The sequence below is a fragment of the Thunnus albacares genome, chromosome 12 (genome assembly GCF_914725855.1).
Source record: "Thunnus albacares chromosome 12, fThuAlb1.1, whole genome shotgun sequence".
NCBI lineage: Eukaryota > Metazoa > Chordata > Actinopteri > Scombriformes > Scombridae > Thunnus > Thunnus albacares.
In genome coordinates this window covers 33,571,208-33,592,949 of record NC_058117.1, presented here as the reverse complement: position 1 = coordinate 33,592,949, position 21,742 = coordinate 33,571,208, and the positions used below count along the sequence as shown (strand labels likewise).

Below are 21,742 nucleotides of genomic sequence, written 5' to 3'. Positions count from 1 at the left end.
ACACACACACACAGTAAATAAAGTGGATGTGTGTTGCGATTGTGATGGATTCAGATCTGCAGCTTCGACCTTTAAACAAACAGACTGTCGACTCGTTTCAGGTTTTTGTTGCTGCGGTTCAGAAACACTGAAGAGGAAACGAGTCAGTTTGTCTCCTGAATCTGAATCTATTTATATGTTCAGGTTCGTACGGAGGCTCCGATGATTTAGACTTATTTTGGTCCTTCAGTTATTTTCAGATCTAGATCTCACATGTAGAACTGATGATGTCATTTATCGTTTTTATATTTGTAATTAATTCAGATCCTTGTGATTGAATCTGACTCTAATGTCCTCGCTCGTCTTCCTCCGCAAACAGCTGCCTCATTAAGAAACATTCACTTCCTCGTTTCAGTGACTCATTAGAGCCTCGCCGTCACATCTCCCAGCATCCTCTGGGAGCCGCTCGCATCATCAACACATGACGAAGTGGAGCTGAAGTAGCATCACACGGAAATACTCGAGTAAAGTACAAGTACCTCAAAACTGTACTGAAGTACAGTAAAGGAGTAAATGTACTTAGTTACTTTCCTCCGCTGCTAATCCGCATGTTTCCATCATAGAACGTTACAGGAATGTTGTGGCAGCGCTGTGGGAACGTTCTGTCAACAACGTTCTGTCAACAACGTTCTGTCAACAACGTTCTGTCAACAACGTTCTGTCAACAACGTCTTCATGATAAAAGAACATTTTAGAAGTTTGTCCAAAAAACGTCACAAGAACAACGTGAGCAAAGGAACAAAAGAATCAACAAAATTAAGCCCCGCCCCTTAGTTACTGTTGCTATGCCTGTCAATCATTCTCACACAGCACAAATAGTTTCATTGTAATTTATGAAACAATCAGCGTTCACATGCAGCACGTCTGTTTAAAGGCTTTAAACAACAACGTCACTTCATCTACACAAAGAAATGAAAGATTGATTTGATTTGTTTGTCGGGTGAAACAATAAAACAACAACAAAACAACAACAGAAACATTTTCTCAATAAAAGAAAACTGCATTTGGCAGAAAGAGGAAACGTGTTAAACAGGTTTCACAGAATTCTGATAAAAGATCAATTCTAGACGTTGTGTTTTTTCTCCCTGCCTGGTCTGATAACTGTCTTCATATATTTATATAATTACATATGTTTGTCTGAGCTCAATGTTGATGTCTGGAACATCATTAAATAATATTGATTATAGAAATATTGATCTTACCTTATTGTCTACCATCATTGTTTAACTTCTTCAAATTTAATTCTCATATTGATTCATTTAAAACTCGACGGGTTGATCGTCTTCGTCTTCCAAACATGGCGGCAGATATAACGCTGTGGGACGCCAGAACGCACGTCATCGACAGCTCGTTATCTTTACACGACTTTAAAAGGTTTAAACGTATCATCATGATGTAATTGTTGATTGCACAGTGTGATGGCTGTAGAGTAATGACATCATCAGCGTTTAGAGCCTCGCTGTCACCATGACGTTCAGTCTGCCGGGAAAATAAAGGCGTGATTTACGACACAAAGGAAGCGCGTCAACCAAGAGAGGAAGAGGATGGCGCATTTCTCCCCCGTTGCTATCGGTAGCTATATCTCATAATAACTCGTTAGGTGGCCAACGTCTTCCTGTTGCTTTATGATAAATGTAGAATGTTGCACAACCTGAAGACTCGCTGCAGTGACTAAACTACCTGAATAAACCCGTCGTTAGAGTTCTGGAGGCCTTTCTTCCTGTTAGCTATGGTTGCTACGGTAGCAAATGGGAGCTAATGGGAGCTAACGGGAGCCGAGTCGGCTACTTCCGGTTTAGCCCTTTGGCTAATTTGAACGGGGATAAAACAATTCAATCATGCGGCTCTTCGAGGCTTTTAAATGTGATCGGACCGAACGGATTTAATTCTGATAGTGAGACGAGTCATTTCGCGGGTTGTGATGCTCAGAAAAATGTATCTGCTGATTTACAGACGTCTCTTTCACAATGTAAGTCTGTAGGAAAAAGTCTTTTTGACGTGACGTTGTAACTACACAGCCTGACGCTCTTCCTGTATCCAGTTCTCCTTATACATCCATGGAGCTAACGGGAGCTAACGGGAGCTAACGGGAGCTAACAGGAGCTAACGGGAGCTAACGGGAGCTAACAGGAGCTAACGGGAAGAAAGGCTTAGCTAGCAGCCCTACAGCCACAGAGCGCTGGATCAGGATCCAGTCAGGCTGATCTATATGTTTATATGTTTATATTTTTATATGTTTATATGTTTATATGTTTATGTTTATATGAAAAACAACAGACAGAAAATTTGTCATCAGCGTCTCTGTTGTGTCTTTCATTTAGTAAAAACATAAACATGCTACCAACCCCGTTCACTTTTCCCAACACTTACTAAAGAATTTCTCTGCATGTCTCCATTAAAGACTGAATGGCATCCCTGCCCCCCCACACCAACCCCCAACACCAACCCCCCCCCACACCAACCCCTGCTGCAGTAACTCAAACTCTGTTATGACTCTGTAATGTTCATCTTATCAGCTTTTATCTGTTTCCCAAATTCAGTATAAAATTGTGACGTTCAGCTCTGCAATGAAAACGCTTCTTTCTTCTTCTTCTCTGATCAAACTGGTGTTGATCATTTCTTCATGGATCAAAGCTCTGAGAACAGGAAGTGATCCGGTCGAGGGTTGTTCTTCTTCACTTGTTCTTCTTCACGTCTCTCAGTTTTTATTATCTGGATCTTATGTGTGTGCAAATAAAATAAAATAAAAATAAATAAATGTTTTCTGCATAATTCATGTTGGTTTTAGTGGTTTTGGAGTTTGAGCAGCAGGGGATCAGATGTGTTGTGGTTCATGCAGCTGACGATGAAGATGAAGACGAGTGTGAAGCTTTTCTTCTTCTTCTTCTGTGTCTGTTTATTGAAAACTCAGTGAAACAAACGTCTGGAGACGAGTCTCCGGTCTGCAGACGTCCTGCTGAGTGTTTTCTCTCCTGCAGCAGATGAAGGTCACGGTTGAGCTGAGAAAGGTCACATCATCATCATCATCGTCACCTTCAGCATCACGGAGGCCAGCTGCTGTCTGTTCGGATTCTCAGCTGCTCGACAAAAGTAAAACATCGACTTTAAACACTGAGATGAATCTAAAAACATTTTGTTTCTCATGGCGTTCATTTTCTCCTGGATGATGATGATGATGATGATGATGATGATGATGATGATGGTGATTTTCTCCCACCTTCCTCTCTGGACAGTGTTAAACAGTCACAGACACGATGACAGACGACTGAATGAATGTTTGTAGACATTAATATTAATACATAATAAATATGAAGGTCAGGATATGTGAAGGGAACATTTTGCTCTCCAGGTTTTAACCTGCTGGAGGAAATGAACAAAGACTTTATTTCACTTCATGAAAAACCTTCGTTCTGTGTTTCCTGACAGACTGATATTCAGTGACTCTTATGAAAACATTGAAGGGAGCAGCTGAACTGATGATGAAGAACATTTAATGGGTAAAAATACTCACACTGAGTTATAATCAGGTGCAGGTACGGAAGCCCGACTGGGACACGCTGTGAAAAACGTATTAAGTCTTTGTTCAACTGTTTGTTTTACATTTAAAAGCCCGTCATCCCAGTTTCAAAATGCATAGAAGAAGAAGAAGAAGAAGAAGAAGAAGAAGAAGACGAAGAAGACGAAGAAGAAGAAGAAGAAGAAGAAGACGAAGAAGAAGACGAAGACGAAGACGAAGAAGAAGAAGACGAAGACGAAGAAGAAGACGAAGAAGAAGACGAAGAAGAAGAAGAAGAAGAAGAGTAGCAGATGAGCTAATAAGAATGATCAGTAATCAATACTTTATTAGTTTCAGGAAACCTGATTTGTGGCCAAACTCAGCGAACTGAAAGGAGGACGGAGCGATCATGTGTCAGTTTTAAACATCAATCTTAGTCTCACATTTATATTAATAAAATAAAATAAAGTGTAAATATCTGTTTACAGAGAAAAGATGTGACATCAGCTGATATTTATTCAATAAAGTCAACTTTACTGTCCTGAAGCTGCACCTCACTGACTGACTGACTGACTGACTGACTGACTGACTGACTGACTGACTGACTGACTGCTGTCACACACAGAGACGCCTGGAGTCTGTACTCTCTCTCTATATATATATATATATATTAATATATTTTATTGAACGTTATCTGCAACATTTAAACTGTGTTCTGTGTGTTTCTCTGTTCATACTGTCTATATGTTTATTCCCCCCCCCCCCCCCCCCCCCCCCCCCCACACACACACACACACATATAAAGCGCGGACTCTCTGCTGGACTGTCTCTATGTGACTGAAGACACTGAGCAGCAAACTGATCAGGTAAGAAATGAATCTTTTTAAATATTAATTTATATTCAAACACGTAAAGTAACATCAGGATCTGAAATCATCATTTTATATAAATAAATATAATAAATAAGACAGTTTAACTGTTAAACATCAGTAAATATATTTTATATTTATGTAAAGTAAATATAATCAAACATAATAATATTATATATAATATTATATGAACCAAGTGTTACATATGATAATATAATAAAAACAATAATACAGGTTTTATTAAGACTTTTCTACCTGATCAGTTCAATCAGTTCAATCAGTAAAATGAGACAAAAAGTTATGAAAACAGATAAATTGTGACTTTTATTTATTATCTTTTACTTATTGTTTTAAAATACTGTATTGTTTTTAAATATATATATATATATATATATATATATATATATATATATATATATATATATATATATATATATAACCTCATAGAAACCGATGTGATGTTCATTAGATAATTAATATAATATTAATATAACATAAAGCTGAATGAAAAATGTTTGTATTAAAAATAATAACAACAATAAATAATAACTACCAACGTCGTCTGTTTGATATTTTCTATAGTAAAATAATGAAGATACATTAAAAACTGTAATTTTTTACAGATTATTAGTTTTTCATTCAATACATGAAAAAATACAAAAATCAGTTTATGCGTCTAATGTAAAATAACATTAAATATAGATTAATGTACAACATTTTACATGAGATTATGTAATAAATTCAATTTATAACAGTATATTTCTGTGATTATTTGTATTATAGCAGCACATTTTATAGGAAATGTGTTATTGTTTTGTTTTATAGGTGGAAATATCCTTATTTATCATTAAAAAGCCAAAAAATAGAGCTAAAAAAGCTTTAAACTGTATTTTAATCATTGCTGTATTTTTATGAGCTGAATTGTATTTTATTTTGTTATTTTACAGTATTTCATTGGTGCCAGAATATTACAGTTTTTTTACATATTGTAGAACACGTGTAAGAAGTGTTTCTATATATCATATTTATATTCATATACATTAAATAATGATCATATTTAATCTAGTAGAAGATGCTGATTTATTAGTTTTCTAGCAGTTTATCTCTTTATGTTGTGGACAAAACAACTAATCAATGAATCTAGATAATAATTGACAGATTAATGGATCATGATAATAGTTGTTAGTTGCAGCTCTGGTTCCCAGTGGAAGACGATCGCTCCCCAGTGACACCAGTTAATCAACCAGTCTGCTCAGACCACAACATCAAATAATAACTTTCATTGTACAGAATTTGACTACTGTTTAATTTAATTAAATATTACAAATGACAGAATAATAAAAATATTTTCATCACATACGGAAGTTCGATCAGGACTCCATGACGTCACATTTAAACAGCACTGCGAAGCCCTTTAATGTCATTTTTCAACGTGCTGTACCGTAACAAATCATTTAAAGAACAATAATAGGCGGTGGTTGAGGTCTGGTTAGTGTTCAGGAGATCATAGTTTGGGTTAAACCCGTTAAACGGGACTAAAATGCCCGACGTGATGGTAAAAAATGTCCAGTTAGTGGTCTAAAAGAGGTCCGGTGTGGTGTGGAAGTCTGTTTCCCCTCCTGTTAAAACTATCGGCACATAAAACCAGTCCGGACCAGCAGCCTGTGGACCACCGGGACAGAATCTGGTTCCGTATCAGTACTCAGGACGTTTTTGCACCGGTTCCAACCCGCCTGCGCCAAATATGGAGACTTATCAGCTGATATAGACGTCATCGGTCTCATGGCGTTTATTTCAGATGTTGTGGGAGTTCTATAGAAGGAGTCCTGACCTGTCGACTGACTGATGTATTGATCATTATTAATAGAAGAGTTCAGGGTCTGTTGATGTGAAGCTTCACCAGCTTGTTGTGCTTCAACTTTGTACGACATTATAAATTTACCAAAGAGCTTCAGTCCAAGCAGCAGCAGCAGCAGCAGCAGCAGGCGTCTGTCTGCCGAACACAGAACTACTCTCCTGAGACTGAACACGTGATGCTGTTATTAGTCTGTGGAGCCGTTTCTAAACAAACTAACGTGACCAAACTCTTCATGATGAAGGATCATGTGACCCAGTGCAGCGGTGAGACTCACTGACATGTTTTTAATCAGATATACACGGTACTTGTTAAGAATAAGAATATATCATATTTTCTCAAATAAAAGACGTTAGTTAAAGCTGTGGGTGTAAATAATGAAGATATAATGTTCATGCCAGGTAAGAATAATGTACATTTCCACTACTTTAATTTAATAAATTCAACAATATAATTATGTTGAATTTATTAAATTATAATGTAATCAACACTTTGTTGTTCTGGATTATTGTCCTGTTTCAGTCACTGTGGGCGTTAATGTCTCAGTCAGCTGTAGTGATGTTAAAGGGCCACTAGATGGCAGCAGCTACATGGGAAGTAACAAAGATTTAACAGAGCAAGTGGATCAAAAAACAAGGAGGCTTCCTAAAATATGAGTAAATATACTTAACAAACAGAGAGAATTATAAATAAAGGCCTCTCTCCAGTAGAAGCCTGCTCCCATTAAAGGCTGCTGAGGCAAATAAAGGCTATTAGAGGAAATACGGTAATATAGAAAATCACCAGAATGATCCATTCAACAGACTTTTGTTTTAATTAGTGTTTAATCACCTGTTCAGTTGGTTGTAATCTGCAGTCTCACCACTAGATGTCACTAAATCCTACAAACTGGTCCTTTAGAGACTTCCTGTGGTCTCGTTGAGATAAATAAACTGTTTTAAAGCTTCTTCTTCTTCTTCTTGTTTTCATCAGACTGTCCGGCGCTGGAGATGAAGCTGAATGTGTTGTTGTGGTTCGTGGCTCTGCTCGCTGTCTTCCTCCCTCGCTCTGCTGACAGTCGGCCCGCCGGCGCCCCCACCGGCCGCCTCCTCCTCCCCCGACGAGGTGGATCCTCCTCCTCCTCTGCTGCTGCTGCTCCTGAGCTCCTCTCCTCCTCTTCATGCTCCATCTCCTCCTCTTCCTCGACTCTGCTGCGGCTCACGCAGCGCCTCCTGCGGGAGAAGGAGAAGCGGTCCGACGAGCCTCCCATCTCTCTGGATCTGACGTTCCACCTGCTGCGGGAGGTTCTGGAGATGGCCCGAGCCGAGCAGGTCGCCCAGCAGGCCGACAGCAACCGCAAGATGATGGACAGCTTCGGAAAATGACGAATCCAGACGATTAAAACCCAAAAAAACTTTTCACATCCTGTCGAGTGTTTTTATCATTAACGTTTGATCCTCCAAACATTCAATTCAATCTGATTGAATCTTAAATGACGAGCAGCTACAGAGGAAGAAACACCAGTCATTCATCAATCAATCAATTAAAAATATATTAGTAACTGCATAGAGACAAATAATGTAATATTTTAAATAGTAAAACTGATAAGTAGAAGTTGTAATCAATACATAAATAGATAATCATGTGCATAATTAAATGAATGAAAGTTGGTAAATATATAAATATGCCTTTAATTTATTTCTACTTTATTATTTATTCATGTGTTTCTGTTTTAAAGATGAATCACCAACGTTTCTTTATTAATAAAAACATTCAGACTGTGGAACAAACAAACCAACTGACAGCAGATTTATTTCATTAACATTCACACATATTATGGTTTGTTTTTGTGTTTTTGTGTTTTTGTGTTTTTGTCGTCTGCAGCGTCTGAAGACTGAAATATAAAATAAGAAGCAATGAGTCGGACTGACGGACAGTTTGATGGATCCGTCTAATATCTGAACTCTGTGTTGGTAATAAAACCATCTGAGCATGTGCAGAACCGCCTGAACATTTTATACTTCCAATAAAACTATTTAAAGCTGCTGTTGACACAAATTATTGATCAGCTGCAGAGTGAATGCAGTTGATTTAGACTCACTGGTGAAACACTTGTTGTGAAGTAGAGAATTAAAACCACCAGACTTTAAATCTGGTGTCAGTTTGGTGTTTGAGAGAAACAGAAGTCGACTCAATCAAACCTGATCAATAATAAAACAAACATTTATTTGGCACTTTATAAGAATATGTTTCCACTGATGGCGCCCCCTAGTGTTACATTATTTTCTGCTTACGTATCTGGAGTCCTTCTTTCTAGTAATATAAAACTATTAACAGCACATTGGAACAACATGTAACACGTGTTTGCAGAGAAGGACGATCACATGACTTCAGCTGGACTTTAATGTTGTTGGTTTCAGTTCTGAGACGTCAGACTGACGGAGGAAGAAAAGTCATCTTTAGCATTTTTTAAACGACGACACTCTGCATTTCATGGTTTTGGCCTAAAAAAACATACGAGAATGTAAAAAGTCCTGCAGTTCTATAAAAAGAGCAGAGAAGAAGAAATGTGTCACTTCTGGTTGAGCCAGCTGAAGGAGAAGACGTGTTTGGGTCCGTCTTTGTCCTCCGAGTCGTTCTGTGGATCAGACTGAACCTGCAGAAGAAGAAGATTCTCAGTCACATGATGCAAGTTACTGATGCTTCACTATTAATAATCTAATGATGTCATATATAATAATATATCAGTCAGAGGGACCAAACCACTACTTTTACTGCAATACTTTAACTACATCAAGCTCATAATACTTATGTACTTTTACTGCAATACTTTAACTACATCAAGCTCATAATACTTATGTACTTTTACTGCAATACTTTAACTACATCAAGCTCATAATACTTATGTACTTTTACTGCAATACTTTAACTACATCAAGCTCATAATACTTATGTACTTTTACTGCAATACTTTAACTACATCAAGCTCATAATACTTATGTACTTTTACTGCAATACTTTAACTACATCAAGCTCATAATACTTATGTACTTTTACTGCAATACTTTAACTACATCAAGCTCATAATACTTATGTACTTTTACTGCAGTACTTTAACTACATCAAGCTCATAATACTTATGTACTTTTACTGCAATACTTTAACTACATCAAGCTCATAATACTTATGTACTTTTACCGTAGTAGGAGTCTTCATGCAGGACTTTTAAAGTATTTTTACATTGCTGTATTAGTACTTTTACTGCAGTAAAGGATCTGAGTACTTTTTCAACTGCTGGTCGCAGGTGCCAGTTTTCCAAACAGCTCCTGAATGCAGCGTGAGACGTCATACCTGAGGGGTGGAGCTGGCGGTCGGGAGGGGCAGAGGGGGAGGGGCTTGGTTGGCTGAGGGGGTGGGGCTTTTCGTCTGTGTGGGCGGGGCCTCTGCAGGTCTCTGAGGGGGAGGAGTCTGAGGCGGGACAGACGGAGGACGCTGCTGATTGGCTGAGGGTCCTTCAGCTCCTCCTGCTGTCATCCCTCTGACCTCATCGTTGTTGTCATCATCATCATCGTCGTCGTCGTCGTCATCAACTGAGGGTCAAATAACATGAAGGAAAGAGTAAGGAGTTAGCATGCTAATACTCTAGCATGTTGTTCTTTCCATTTAGTACAAAGCTAAAATGTTAGCATACACTATGCAAAATGGTAGTGGCTCCATGCTCCATGCAAGTAGGTCCATGTAGAAATGGGATCCACATAACACTATTTGTTAGCATGCTAACAGATCAGCATACACTAAGCTGAATGCTACTTACTCTGTGTTAGCATGCTACTAAAACTTGAACATACACTGTGGTCAAAAATAGTAGTTTAACACTAACATGTTAACAAGAATTATATTGAATAATACTAATTTCATGCTAAGACAATAGCATGCTAACATGTTAGCATACTCATTTACAGTGGTTAAACACTATAATACTTCAGTATACTGTTGTTAGCCTCCATGCTAACACTTTCGCACACAAGTATCTTCGTCAGCATAAAACGACCTTAATACATTAAACATAGAGCATGGTAACATGTTAGCGTATGTGTGACTCAGGTGTCTCGTCTCTGATTGGACGGTCAACTGAAGACTTCCTGTGTTTCTTACGTTTGATGAAGTCGACACTGGCCAACGCTCTCCTCTGGCGCTCAAAGTTAGCTGTGAAGTGCTCCATATTCTCGTAGCCAGGCTGAACTTTTTCCAGCCGAGATGTGTCGGTTCCCTCCGCCAGCCTGGAGGACAGGAGGACATGAAGACATGAAGACACGACAAGAAAACAAAATGTCTGACAGATAAAAAAAAAACTCCAGAGATTAAAGATCAGAAACTCACTTCTGCAGCAGCGGTTTGGCCGTCTGTGGGAACAAGAGATGAAATGTTACGTGTTTGTAGATATGAATGTAAAATAAGAATTCAAATTTCAAAGAAGTCGGAAATACAGCTGAGAAACATCCTGAAAGCTCTGAAACAAACAAACAAACACACAAACAAACAAACAGATGTCTGCTGTGATGAAACCTGAATGTGATCATTACTTTAACTGATGATCAGCAGCTCAGAGAGATATCATGACGGACTAGCGTTGGCATGTTACCTGCTGGCTAGCATGTTACCCATCAGCTCAGCTGCTACAGTAAAGCACCAACAGCTGCTTATTTCATGAGGATAAGCGCTTTGGGTCTAATTGATTATTGATGATTTTCCTGGAGATGGTGTTATAGCAACAAGTATACAGTTTATGTATTGATATATTATTAGATAAGAACATAGAATTAGTGTAATTCAATGACTATAGCTGTATGCTTACACTATAGCATACACTATAGTTAGTGATGGTGTTACATTAGCATGTTGAATGATAGCTGCCTCTATCCTAACACTTACAACTACACTACATTTAATGCTTGTAGCTCTGTGCTATCATATTAGCATGCTAATACTGTAGCATACACTATATTTAGTGATGGTAGCACATTAGCATGTTGAATATAAGCCGCCTCGATGCTAACACACATATTAGCATGCTAACACTGACTGATGTGAAGTGTTTTCATGCTAACATAATAGCATGCTAACAATTAGCACACACTGTGCTGAATGACTGTGGCTCACAGCCTGTTGTCATGGTGACATATCTGTGACATGGCTCTCGGCCAATCCTATGACAGCTGTTCCTTGTCGCGGTGCGTTCAGGTTCACCTGTAGGAACACGGCCATCTCGGACTCGTCCATGGTCTGGATGGCGGTCTCCAGCAGCTTGGCGGCGTCCTCCAGGTGCTGGCTGTACTTGCGGCTCAGACCTCGGATGTAGTCCAGCTTCTCCTGCTGCTCAGCGTTGATCTGCAGCGTCAGCTCACCTTTCCTCTCCTCCAGGAGCGCGAACAGGTGGTCAAACCTCTCGCACACCTTTGACTTCTGTCTGCGACCGTTCTCCTGAAAACACAGAGAAGCACATTTACTCTGTACGTCACATAAACCACCAGACACCAGAACAGTTTCTTCCTCCTCGCTGTTACCCTGATGAACAGTTCATTCAGGCACTGTGCAGTAACCCTGTAACACTACAATACCCACCTATAAATTACACATATTTATTTCAGTTTTAAGCATACACATCATTCATTCCTGTATATTTGAGCAGCTCGTATATGAACCATTTATATCCAGTTTACAGGAACAGTTTTCACTTGTATAATCTGGAGACATTGTATGTTGTTGTCCACTTGTTGTATGAATCTACATACATCTACATAATAGTGATATGTTTATGTTTCATTATCTTTGTCCGGCTTGTTGTCTTTGTGTATTTTTCTGAACATTGTGGTGTGTAAGTAAACTGTCCAATCCACCATATGTAAGAGTCTGAGGTACTTGTACTTTAATGAGTATTTCCATTCATGCTATTTTATATTTTTACTCCACTACATTATCTGGCTGCTGAAATTACTTTAGAAAATAATATTTATACATGATGAGTTTATAAAAATATGAATGAATGGTTATAGATCGCTATTGTTGTGTTTTTAAAACATCCTCTTCTCCTTCATGTAAAACTCCAGAATCTGTGAATTTTGTTGATTTAGTTTTCCTGCTGGACACCAGATGTTTCCTCCTTCACTGTAAAGTTCATCCTCACTGTTTGTTCACTGGAGGCTTCAAGCTTCCACATCACACGTGTGTCAGCTGCATACCGGACCACGACTGTCTCCAAACTACTTGTGATGTCATAAATCCTGCTGCAGGTACGTGATCATGACAGCAGCTGTGAGTATGAATGTGTTGGAAATCACATAATAACATACGATTCATACTAAGTATGATGTCAAATTGAGAATGTTGTGCGCTCCGACTGCATAGTATGTGGATTTTGTGTATGCGAGAAATGCTTGGATGTAAACTAGATTAGCAAGAATTTCTGAGTATGTGGCGTGAGCTTACCATAGCCTGTAGAAAATAATGGACCGTGTTTGTGGACTCCTGTTTTGAAGCCTCAGGTTTGGCATTTTGACCTTTGCCATTGTGATATTTTGTAGCCAGCAGTGACCATATTTGGACAAGAGGGTGGAGCTAACCCTAGCGCTAGCTGCTATCTTGGTTAGCATGGTGCATTTACAGTCTGTGGTTAACTGTCATAATGATAATGCAAAGTTTTTCAGCGAAAAATAGGCTTAAAACCATTAAAACAAAATGTAACATGTACTGTAAGTACTGGAGAAACTGAACTGCTGACTCCTTAGAGGGTCTTTAGTGCAAACAAACGCTGAACAAGACTTTTTTAGGACCAAAATGTTACGATGAACTTTTATGAGTTGAAACACTGAAATAGCAACGGCTACGGCTATAAGCTGTGAATCTGGGGTCACACCATGGTTACGTTACCTAACCAACATTCTGCCATGGTAGCGACTTGTTAATCACATTATAGCCCCGCCCTAAAGCATACGCTGCTTTATCGTCTATTTTACTCTTAATGGGACCATAAACTCATCAGGAAAGTGTTTACTGAGGTAATAAATCAAGTGAGAAGTAGGGTCATTTTCTCATAGACTTCCATACAATCAGACCTCTTCTAGAGCCAGTGGAGTCGCCCCCTGCTGGCCGTTAGAGAGAATGCAGGTTTCAGTCACTTCCACACTGGCTTCACTTTTCAGACCTGGAATGTGATCAGATGACTGTCTTGCTTGAGTATATTTCTCTTTCAATGGGGCTGAACTGTCTGCTGGTGGTGGCTTACTTAATGGTTAATTTAGTAGGCGGTACGTTAGTGTGCGATTTTGAACACAGCCTATGAATGTGATGCTTCTTCTTCTTTTGTGGGTGAATAAACTCACATCAACGGCTCTGCAGGTTTCCTCCAGCTGACTGATGATGGCCTGAATCCTCTCATTGTTCCCGACCAGCATGGAGATGCAGTCCGTCAACTCCGTCTGTCCAATCAGAACGCAGGATCAGTCTGAGATGAATTTCATAAGTTACACAGATTCACTCAAAATAAAGACCTGACCAAAGAACCACGTTTCCATGTTAAAAATCAGTGTCACCTGCTGACCAGTGTTTCCATAGTGATGAGCAGCACCAAATGACCAAAAACAGGAAAACACGGCTGATGTTTTGTGGTTTGTTAGCAAGTTGTGGAGTTTTTGAAGAGTTATGAGGCTCAAGTTGTAGATCTATGTGCATATTTACAGATCTATATACTCATGTATCTCAAATCTCTTTTCACTTGAAAATCTGAATACACATTTGGAGATTCTTTCACACATTTACACATCTGATTGTGCACACACGGTGGTGCAGTGTTTGGCACTGTCACCTCACAGTAAGAGGGTTCTGGGTTCAAACCCACCGGCCGGCTGGGGCCTTTCTGTGTGGAGTCTGCATGTTCTCGCTGTGCCTAACTGGTGACTCTAAATTGCCAATAGGTGTGAATGTAAGTGTGAGTGTGAGTGGTTGTCTGTTTCTATGCTATACGTTAGCCCTGTGATTGACTGTCCAGGTGAACTCCACCTCTCGTCCAGTGTCAACTGGGATTAGCTCCAGCTCCCCCGCCACCCTCTAGAGGATTAGTGGTAAAGAAAATGGATGGATGGATTATGCACACACAGATTTACAGTAGATACAGTTACAGAACTGCATCTATCACACAGAGAGTGACCTGGTCTTACCTGTTATGTGTCTGACTGTTTGCACTGATTGGCTGCTTAACATTGTTATTATTAATTGCTTCCATTATACATAATTTGCATGTTGTTTGCCTCACTTTGTTTTTTTTACGGAAGCCCAAAGGAGACTTAACTAAAATGATAATATAAACTTGAAAATGAAAATGTAATTCAGCAAGATGCATTATAATTTTCCACCTCTTTGTATTATTTTAGTAAAACTGAAAATGAAAATGCTTTTTAATTTCCACATACTTTTATGACAATATTAAAATGAAAACAGAAAAGCAGTTTGACATTTAGTTTTTAAAGTCATACCCAGCTGTACAGTGGACAATTAAAATGCAATATCAACAATGTTGCCTAATTTTCCATTTGTGCAAGCAATATTTAAGTCACAATTAAAATTAATATGCAATTTTCTAACAATTTGGAAATGAAAATGAAAACAGCATATGACATTTGATTTTCTTCCCCTGCTGCATTTACATTTACATGTCACCATCCTATGGAGTCATAAAAAAGAATAAGGATAAAAAAATAAATTTGGAAAGATAAAGAAATATAAAGAACATTAAAGAATAAGTAAGTAAATTTAAAAAATAGATTTTCAACCAAATATTTACAACCTCTGCAGTCACATTTGGAAAGTCTAGAAGAGCCGCACGATTGAATCATTTTATCTCCATACAAGTTAGCCAGAAGGCTAAACCGGAAGTCGCTAGTGAGCATGCTCCATGTGCGCATTGGGCCCGTAGAGCGCCACTGAGTGACTTTCATAGGAATGAATGGGGCCCCGCCTAATGACACTGTATCTACTTCTCTATGTATCCATGCAATGGACCCTATTCACGTCACGCTCAGGGTGGGAGGCTGTCAAGTAAAGTTTGTGTGAGAATGACGAGATGGTCGCTTGAACTTCATGTCTTATATGTGAAAGTGAACTGAGAAGCGTTACACTGACCTACAGTTGTAGTGTTCCTAATAATACTGATGTACTTTTACTGCAGTAACGGATCTGAGTTACACTGCTGCTTTGTTCACCTTCTGTTTGTTGAAGACACTGTCCAGCGGAGCGACCTCGCAGTCTTTGTGAGCTCCGAACACCTTACAGAGAGAACAGGTGGGAATGCTGTGGGTGACGCAGTAGATGTTGATCTTCTCGTCTTCATGCTCCTCACACATCGGCTCCACCTTCACCTCCGGAGGCGCTTTAGTGCTGAGAGACAGACAGGTGGATGTTTAACGTTCTGCATTAACTGAAACTGTGACAGTTATAACATCCGACTCTCTGGAGGGTATGGAAGACCAAAATGTCCAATATTAAATAAAAAAATATAATAACACAACATTAAAAATCATATGACAAAATAGAATAAAATATAGAAATAAAACAACAAATTGTAAAATAATCCAACATCTTGTTAAACTCGACTTTACTGTTTCACATTATCCACATTATTAAATTTAACTGGAATTCATTTTATTTATTATTATTTAATTGTTTTTTCTTGGCATTTTCATACTGAAAGTTTTATTTCATAATGTGAGTTTTTATCAATAAATTATACATTTGACTTTTGAAAAAGACACGTTGAAATAAAATAATATAATAAAAATGAATTCCAAAAAAACTATGACATAATAGTTCATACTGATCACTAATCATTGAGTATTTATATACACATATGTCAGAGGATTAACAGGACCTAGAAGTTACAAAGAATAAAATAATGTTTTTTAATCTTTTATCCAGATTTTAAAAATGCTCCCTAAGAATAGAATAAAACAATGTTTTTGTCTTAAATAATAATGTCACAGTATCAGTTGTTTATAATTCACACTGAATAATGATCATTACATGTGAGCACTGACGGACTGAACAAACGGTCTGATTTTTATACTTTACATTCATAAATCTGTTTTATTCATGTGATTATTTAATATTGAACATTTTCTTCTCCCATACTGAGCAGAAACGTGACAGCTGACGTGTCCAGGGTCCCACAAACACCATTTAAAACATGTGTTTAGAGTTTGAGCTGCTTTACTGACCCACTAATAAAAATAGACTCAGTCTGTTACACCTGTTAAAGCTGTCGCCTGTCGTCATGAAGATCACTGTAAACATCCGGTTGAACTAGAGACCAGACATGGTTAGCTGAGCTTAGCATAAACACTGGAAGCAGTGGGAAACTAAGCTAACTGGAACTAGAGGCTAACTCTAAGCTAACTAGTCCTAGAGACCAACTCTAAGCTAACTGGAACTAGAGGCTAACTCTAAGCTAACTAGTCCTAGAGACCAACTCTAAGCTAACTGAAACTAGAGGCTAACTCTAAGCTAACTGGAACTAGAAGCTAAATCTAAGCTAACTGGACCTAGAGGCTAAAGCTAGGCTAACTGGACCTAGAGGCTAAAGCTAGGCTAACTGGACCTAGAGGCTAACTAAGAGTGTTTCTGCTAAACCATGCAAACAGTTTAAAGCTGGAGTACAGGACTTTAGTTTCTCCAGTGAGAGTGCAGTGAGGGTAAAGGGGGGTGACTGGCTGTGATTGCCTGAGTACAAAGACGTTACCAGGATGAGGGGAGGACATTTTTCTTCATTTGATAACGTTAAACGTTAAGTTAGACTTTTCTGTCTGCTTCCTGATTCATTTTAAAAAAGATGAGAGAAAAAGAGAGAGAGCAGCTGTAGTCGAGTGAGCTAGAGAGTGAATGAAGAGAGGGAGCGCTGGTGGAGCTGGTGAATCAGATCAATAAAACATTATTTTATGATTGTTTCACAGTGGTTACGTTCTAGAGTACAAACACGCCCGAACACCTCTGCTCAACCCTGCAGCAACACCTGATCTGGTCTGAAAACAGCCTGACAGGAACACAGAGAGGACCGCTCAAACCAGGCCAACCGTCCCAAAAATGTATTTTTTGATGATCCACTGGGATTTGTCCCAGTATGCCTGATGGCCAGTGCATACTGGCTATAACCTACTGTTGCAGCTGTAAAACGGTGAATAAACCCCCACAAGACGACTCGACACAAGACGGCCAGTGCAGGAATGTGGTGCCTGACATGAGATTTCAACACTCTGTGAAGAACAGAGAGGTTTGCCTGCTGGTGATCAGCTTGTTTGGCTTGAATGTAACGGACATTCATTTATATGTCAAAGTTCCAGACTGCAGGTTTAATTTAGCATGCAGCTAGCTGACAGCTATGCACTTTGACATAGAGGTACAGTTAGCACTCTAAGCTAACATGTTACAGGACAATGATAACCTTTAATTAACCAGTTAACAGGACAATGCTAACCTTTAATTAACCAGTTAACAGGACAATGCTAACCTTTAGTTAACCAGTTAACAGGACAATGATAACCTTTAATTAACCAGTTAACAGGACAATGATAACCTTTAATTAACCAGTTAACAGGACAATGATAACCTTTAATTAACCAGTTAACAGTAACTGCGGTAAATAAAGGATCATATTTTGAAAGGATTATAGTGTCACAGGGCTCTTAATTTGTAATCTTCCTGTCAACTATGATGTCATTCTGTGAATGAAACATAAAACCAGTGAGAACATGTTGTTGTTGTTGTTGTTGTTGTTGTTGTTTGTACAGGTGTGTTACCTGGTGGAGCCCTGTTTGTACATGTCGATGATGTTCTCCACCAGCAGGTTTCTCTGCAGTCCGTAGACGCCGTGGCGATCCAGAACCACCTCATGGCGGCAGGACGGGCAGCGGAAACGACCGCCGGACGTCACTGTGGAGCCGCTCCTGGTCGTCAGGTAGGGGTTGGCCGCCTGCAGGGGGGAGGGGCATCAGACAGGTAGACGGCTTTAAAAAATGATGAACCAATCACATGATGAGATATAAAATAAACCAGTGATCTATAATTAATAATCAGATTAGATAGTGTGTATATTAAATAAATAATGTTTTCATGTCATCATATTAATCTGATAAACGTTTTGACTAAAGAACTAAAGAATCTTCAGATTAAAGTTTTCATTCCTTGAGCTCTTTATTCATTCGTTCCTTTTAGTTTTTGATCAGATTCATGTAAACGCATGTTTATGTTTTGTTGTTCATGTCTCCTGTGCAGAATATATGGAAGCTCAAAAAGGACAATATTAAATAAATAGTTATTAAATAAATAAATAGTTTTTCTTCTTTAATGAATAATATAAAATATCAATAAACTGGAAAATAAATAAACACATTTGAAGTTCTTGAACTTTACTTGAATATTTACAGTTTTTCCTGCAGCACATTTATCTGAACAGCTGCAGTTATTTATTACTTCAGATTCCAAAACATCTTCTGAGTTTATTAAATAGGATTTTTTTTTTTTAATTTTTACTTCTGAAAGATGAAACATTCAGTCTATCAGCTGTGCTGCAGCATCAGTAATAATAATAATAATAATAATAATAATAATAATATTACATATTTAATAGTATCTTAGAGGAGCCAGTCTGCATAATGAGTACTGTCATTTTTGATTATATGCTTTTGTTTTTAGGTGAAATCCTCAAAGTGCCTCAAATAGTTAAATGACAACTGCCAATGAAGACCATGTGATATGGTTGAAAGCACCAGAACAAGCGGGTAACTTTAATCGTTAAACCTGAGAATCATCTTAAAATGTCGTGTTTGACTTTTTATTTGTGTTTTTGTTTTGTTTCTTTATGATTTATTTTGTGTGTGAAACTAATAAATGATTATTGTCGTTATTATCATAAAGTGTGACTGTGTGATGGTGCGTTCAGGGACCGCTGAACAGCATCACACTGACCACTTCTGTTGTTTTTAAATCAAGAGAAGTTTTGAAAAGATTCATGTGAATTTATTGATATTTTTCAGCGACAGCGTTGATGTTACTGATCTGCAGATAATAAATCAATACAAACATGCTTTAGTTATAAATGTGTTATATCAGGATAAAACCCTTTGAGATGTTGGTCCCAAACAAACACTCACAAAACAAACAGTAAAAAACACAATAACACGAACACAACAATGACAAAACAAACAAACAACAAAGTAACAAAAACAGAACAGTTGCAACTTTAGACTAAACAAAAATAATCAATCTATAAAGGAACAGTGATCATATGACTGAAAACAGGTCATTAGTTTGAAGTAATTAGTTGTGAAAGATATTTACAGGCTGAAACATAAAAGAAAACCATGAAGAGCATCTGATCACAGCGTCTTAGTGAATCATTTCACATATAAGGAACAAAAAATAGTTTTAAACAATAAGAAAAGTTCAAGTTAATGCATTTAAAAATAAATTGGTATCAGTGAAACTGTCGTCTCATATCAAGAAGGATCCAGTGTGTCTGTTAGATAAACACTGAAGGGACTGAGATCAGTTTTAGTTTTCTATGAAACTCTTCAGAAGCAGATAAATAAACAGATTTACATCAGAAACTATCTGATCACACAAGAAATCAATAAGATCATCAATCAGAGCCTTTTGACACATTTCAGCCTGAGTGTCAACATGCAGCCCAAACACCCCTGTGTCAGAGTTCAGATATCGGAGTGTCCTTGAACACAACAACAAGGAGACTTTTCAAACAGCCTTAAAACACGACGTCACTGCAGCTCGTTTAACTGGAACCAACAAACCTCCAGAATCCCCAAACCTTCAAGAAACCTCCCTGAAACGTTTCCCAAACCCTCCCCAAACCTTCCCTAAACCTTCCTGAAACCTTCCTGAGACTCTCAGCACAAACAGAGTAAAGAAGCTGGTGTCTTTCAGGCGGGGACGGACGCGGCGTCCTCACCTGGAGGACGTCCTCACCTGGAAGACGTCGTTGGCACACTTGCGGCAGAGGTTGTGCTGGCAGGGCAGGATGACCACCGGCTTGGTGAACACCTCCAGACAGATGGGACAGATGAGCTGCTTCTCCAGGCTCTCCATGGTGCTGAATGACGGCGAGGACACGGGGGGAGACGCCGTCACCCGGACAGGATGGGGGGGCAGCGGGGGGAGGTGTGGGGGGGGGGGGGGTATTCCAGAGATGAAAGAAACAAATAAAATAAAGAAGAAGAAGAAGAAGAAGAAGAAGAGGTAGTGTTAGGGGCCTGAGGGCAGCAGAGTGAGAGCACTCAGGCTGTTTTTAGACAGACAGACGTCAGCCGTTGCCGTGCCGACATGTCCTTATATGTCAAAGGTCACGAGGAGACATGACAGAGCAGAGGAGAGGGGGTTGGGGGGGGGTGGGTTGGGGGGTGAGTAAGCAGGTCACAGTTTGTTAAAGGGACAGTCCACAGCATGAACATGAGCATGAACTGAATGCAGGAAAACATATTTTTATATATTTTGTTGTTTGTGACCATAAACTAGTTTCACTGCATATAAACAATAATGTACAAAAAACCTGCTGCCAGGAATCTGCAGATAAACTCAGACTGTAAGTTTCTGACTGTGTACAACATGTAGCTATAATGTGTTTAATGAGTATATGAGATAGCTGGTAATAATGATCAGTATCAGACCAGACGTCATGTGACTTCAGATCAATTTTCCTTCCTGTGAGAAGTTTGAGTTTCCCGAGAAAAGTCAAACTCAGACGCTCTGCAGATCCAGCAGCTTTAGGAACTCTTAACATGGTAAAACAGCCACTGTAGAGAGGCTCTAATGAAAGACGCCATCCAGGTGCATTATGGGAAATGTAGGATTCATCTCCACGTCCGCTGCTCACGTTTCATCACAGACACTGAATCACTGGAGGATTTAAAGTAGCCGAGGAGAAAATAAACCAAAGAGATTTCAACTTTTTAAAATTAATTTATGAATTTTAGATTAAATTATGGAAGCTCATTTCTGCCACGCAAGGACAAATATAGATGAATAGAAAATAATGTTGTAATAATAAGTCAAAAGTGTGACTTTTTAATGAAAACCTACAAGACAGTAAAGCTAAACACTGATTTATCTCATAATTTTGACATGTCATGAATATATTTTTTAATGTCTAATAAGATGAAAGAAATTTATTTATAGTGTTTTAAATTGATTCATAAATTTAAAGTTTTTCCTTCAGAAGATCAAAAGTATGGAAGCTAAATTCTGCCACACAAAGAAAAAATATAGATTAAATTACAAATAATAATTTTACATTATTATTATTATTATTATTATTATTATTATTATTATTATTATTATTATTATTATTATTATTATTATAAATGATAATAATAATGGTGATGAAATAGCAAGTAAAGCAAAATTATGATTTATTATTTTTATTTATTTTGTTTGTCTGTTTATATTGTC

General features: G+C 38.3%; 2 protein-coding genes across 2 annotated transcripts; one reads left to right on the top strand and one right to left on the bottom strand.

Annotated features, from left to right (window-relative positions):
• The first annotated feature begins 1,405 nt into the window (after nucleotides 1-1,405).
• LOC122993253 (corticoliberin-1-like) lies at nucleotides 1,406-8,677 on the top strand. Its single transcript, XM_044367247.1, has 3 exons — nucleotides 1,406-1,611; nucleotides 4,341-4,401; nucleotides 7,232-8,677. Exon 3 carries the CDS (start codon nucleotides 7,249-7,251, stop codon nucleotides 7,621-7,623), a length of 375 nt encoding a protein of 124 aa, XP_044223182.1. The 5' UTR covers nucleotides 1,406-1,611; nucleotides 4,341-4,401; nucleotides 7,232-7,248; the 3' UTR covers nucleotides 7,624-8,677.
• Nucleotides 8,444-20,488, bottom strand: trim55a (tripartite motif containing 55a). Its single transcript, XM_044367244.1, has 9 exons — nucleotides 20,264-20,488; nucleotides 18,079-18,251; nucleotides 15,493-15,667; nucleotides 13,618-13,713; nucleotides 11,486-11,719; nucleotides 10,619-10,641; nucleotides 10,394-10,518; nucleotides 9,590-9,828; nucleotides 8,444-8,894 (listed from the first exon to the last, which is right to left on the bottom strand). Exons 1-9 carry the CDS (start codon nucleotides 20,381-20,383, stop codon nucleotides 8,811-8,813), a joined length of 1,269 nt encoding a protein of 422 aa, XP_044223179.1. The 5' UTR covers nucleotides 20,384-20,488; the 3' UTR covers nucleotides 8,444-8,810.
• Nucleotides 20,489-21,742: the final 1,254 nt, after the last annotated feature.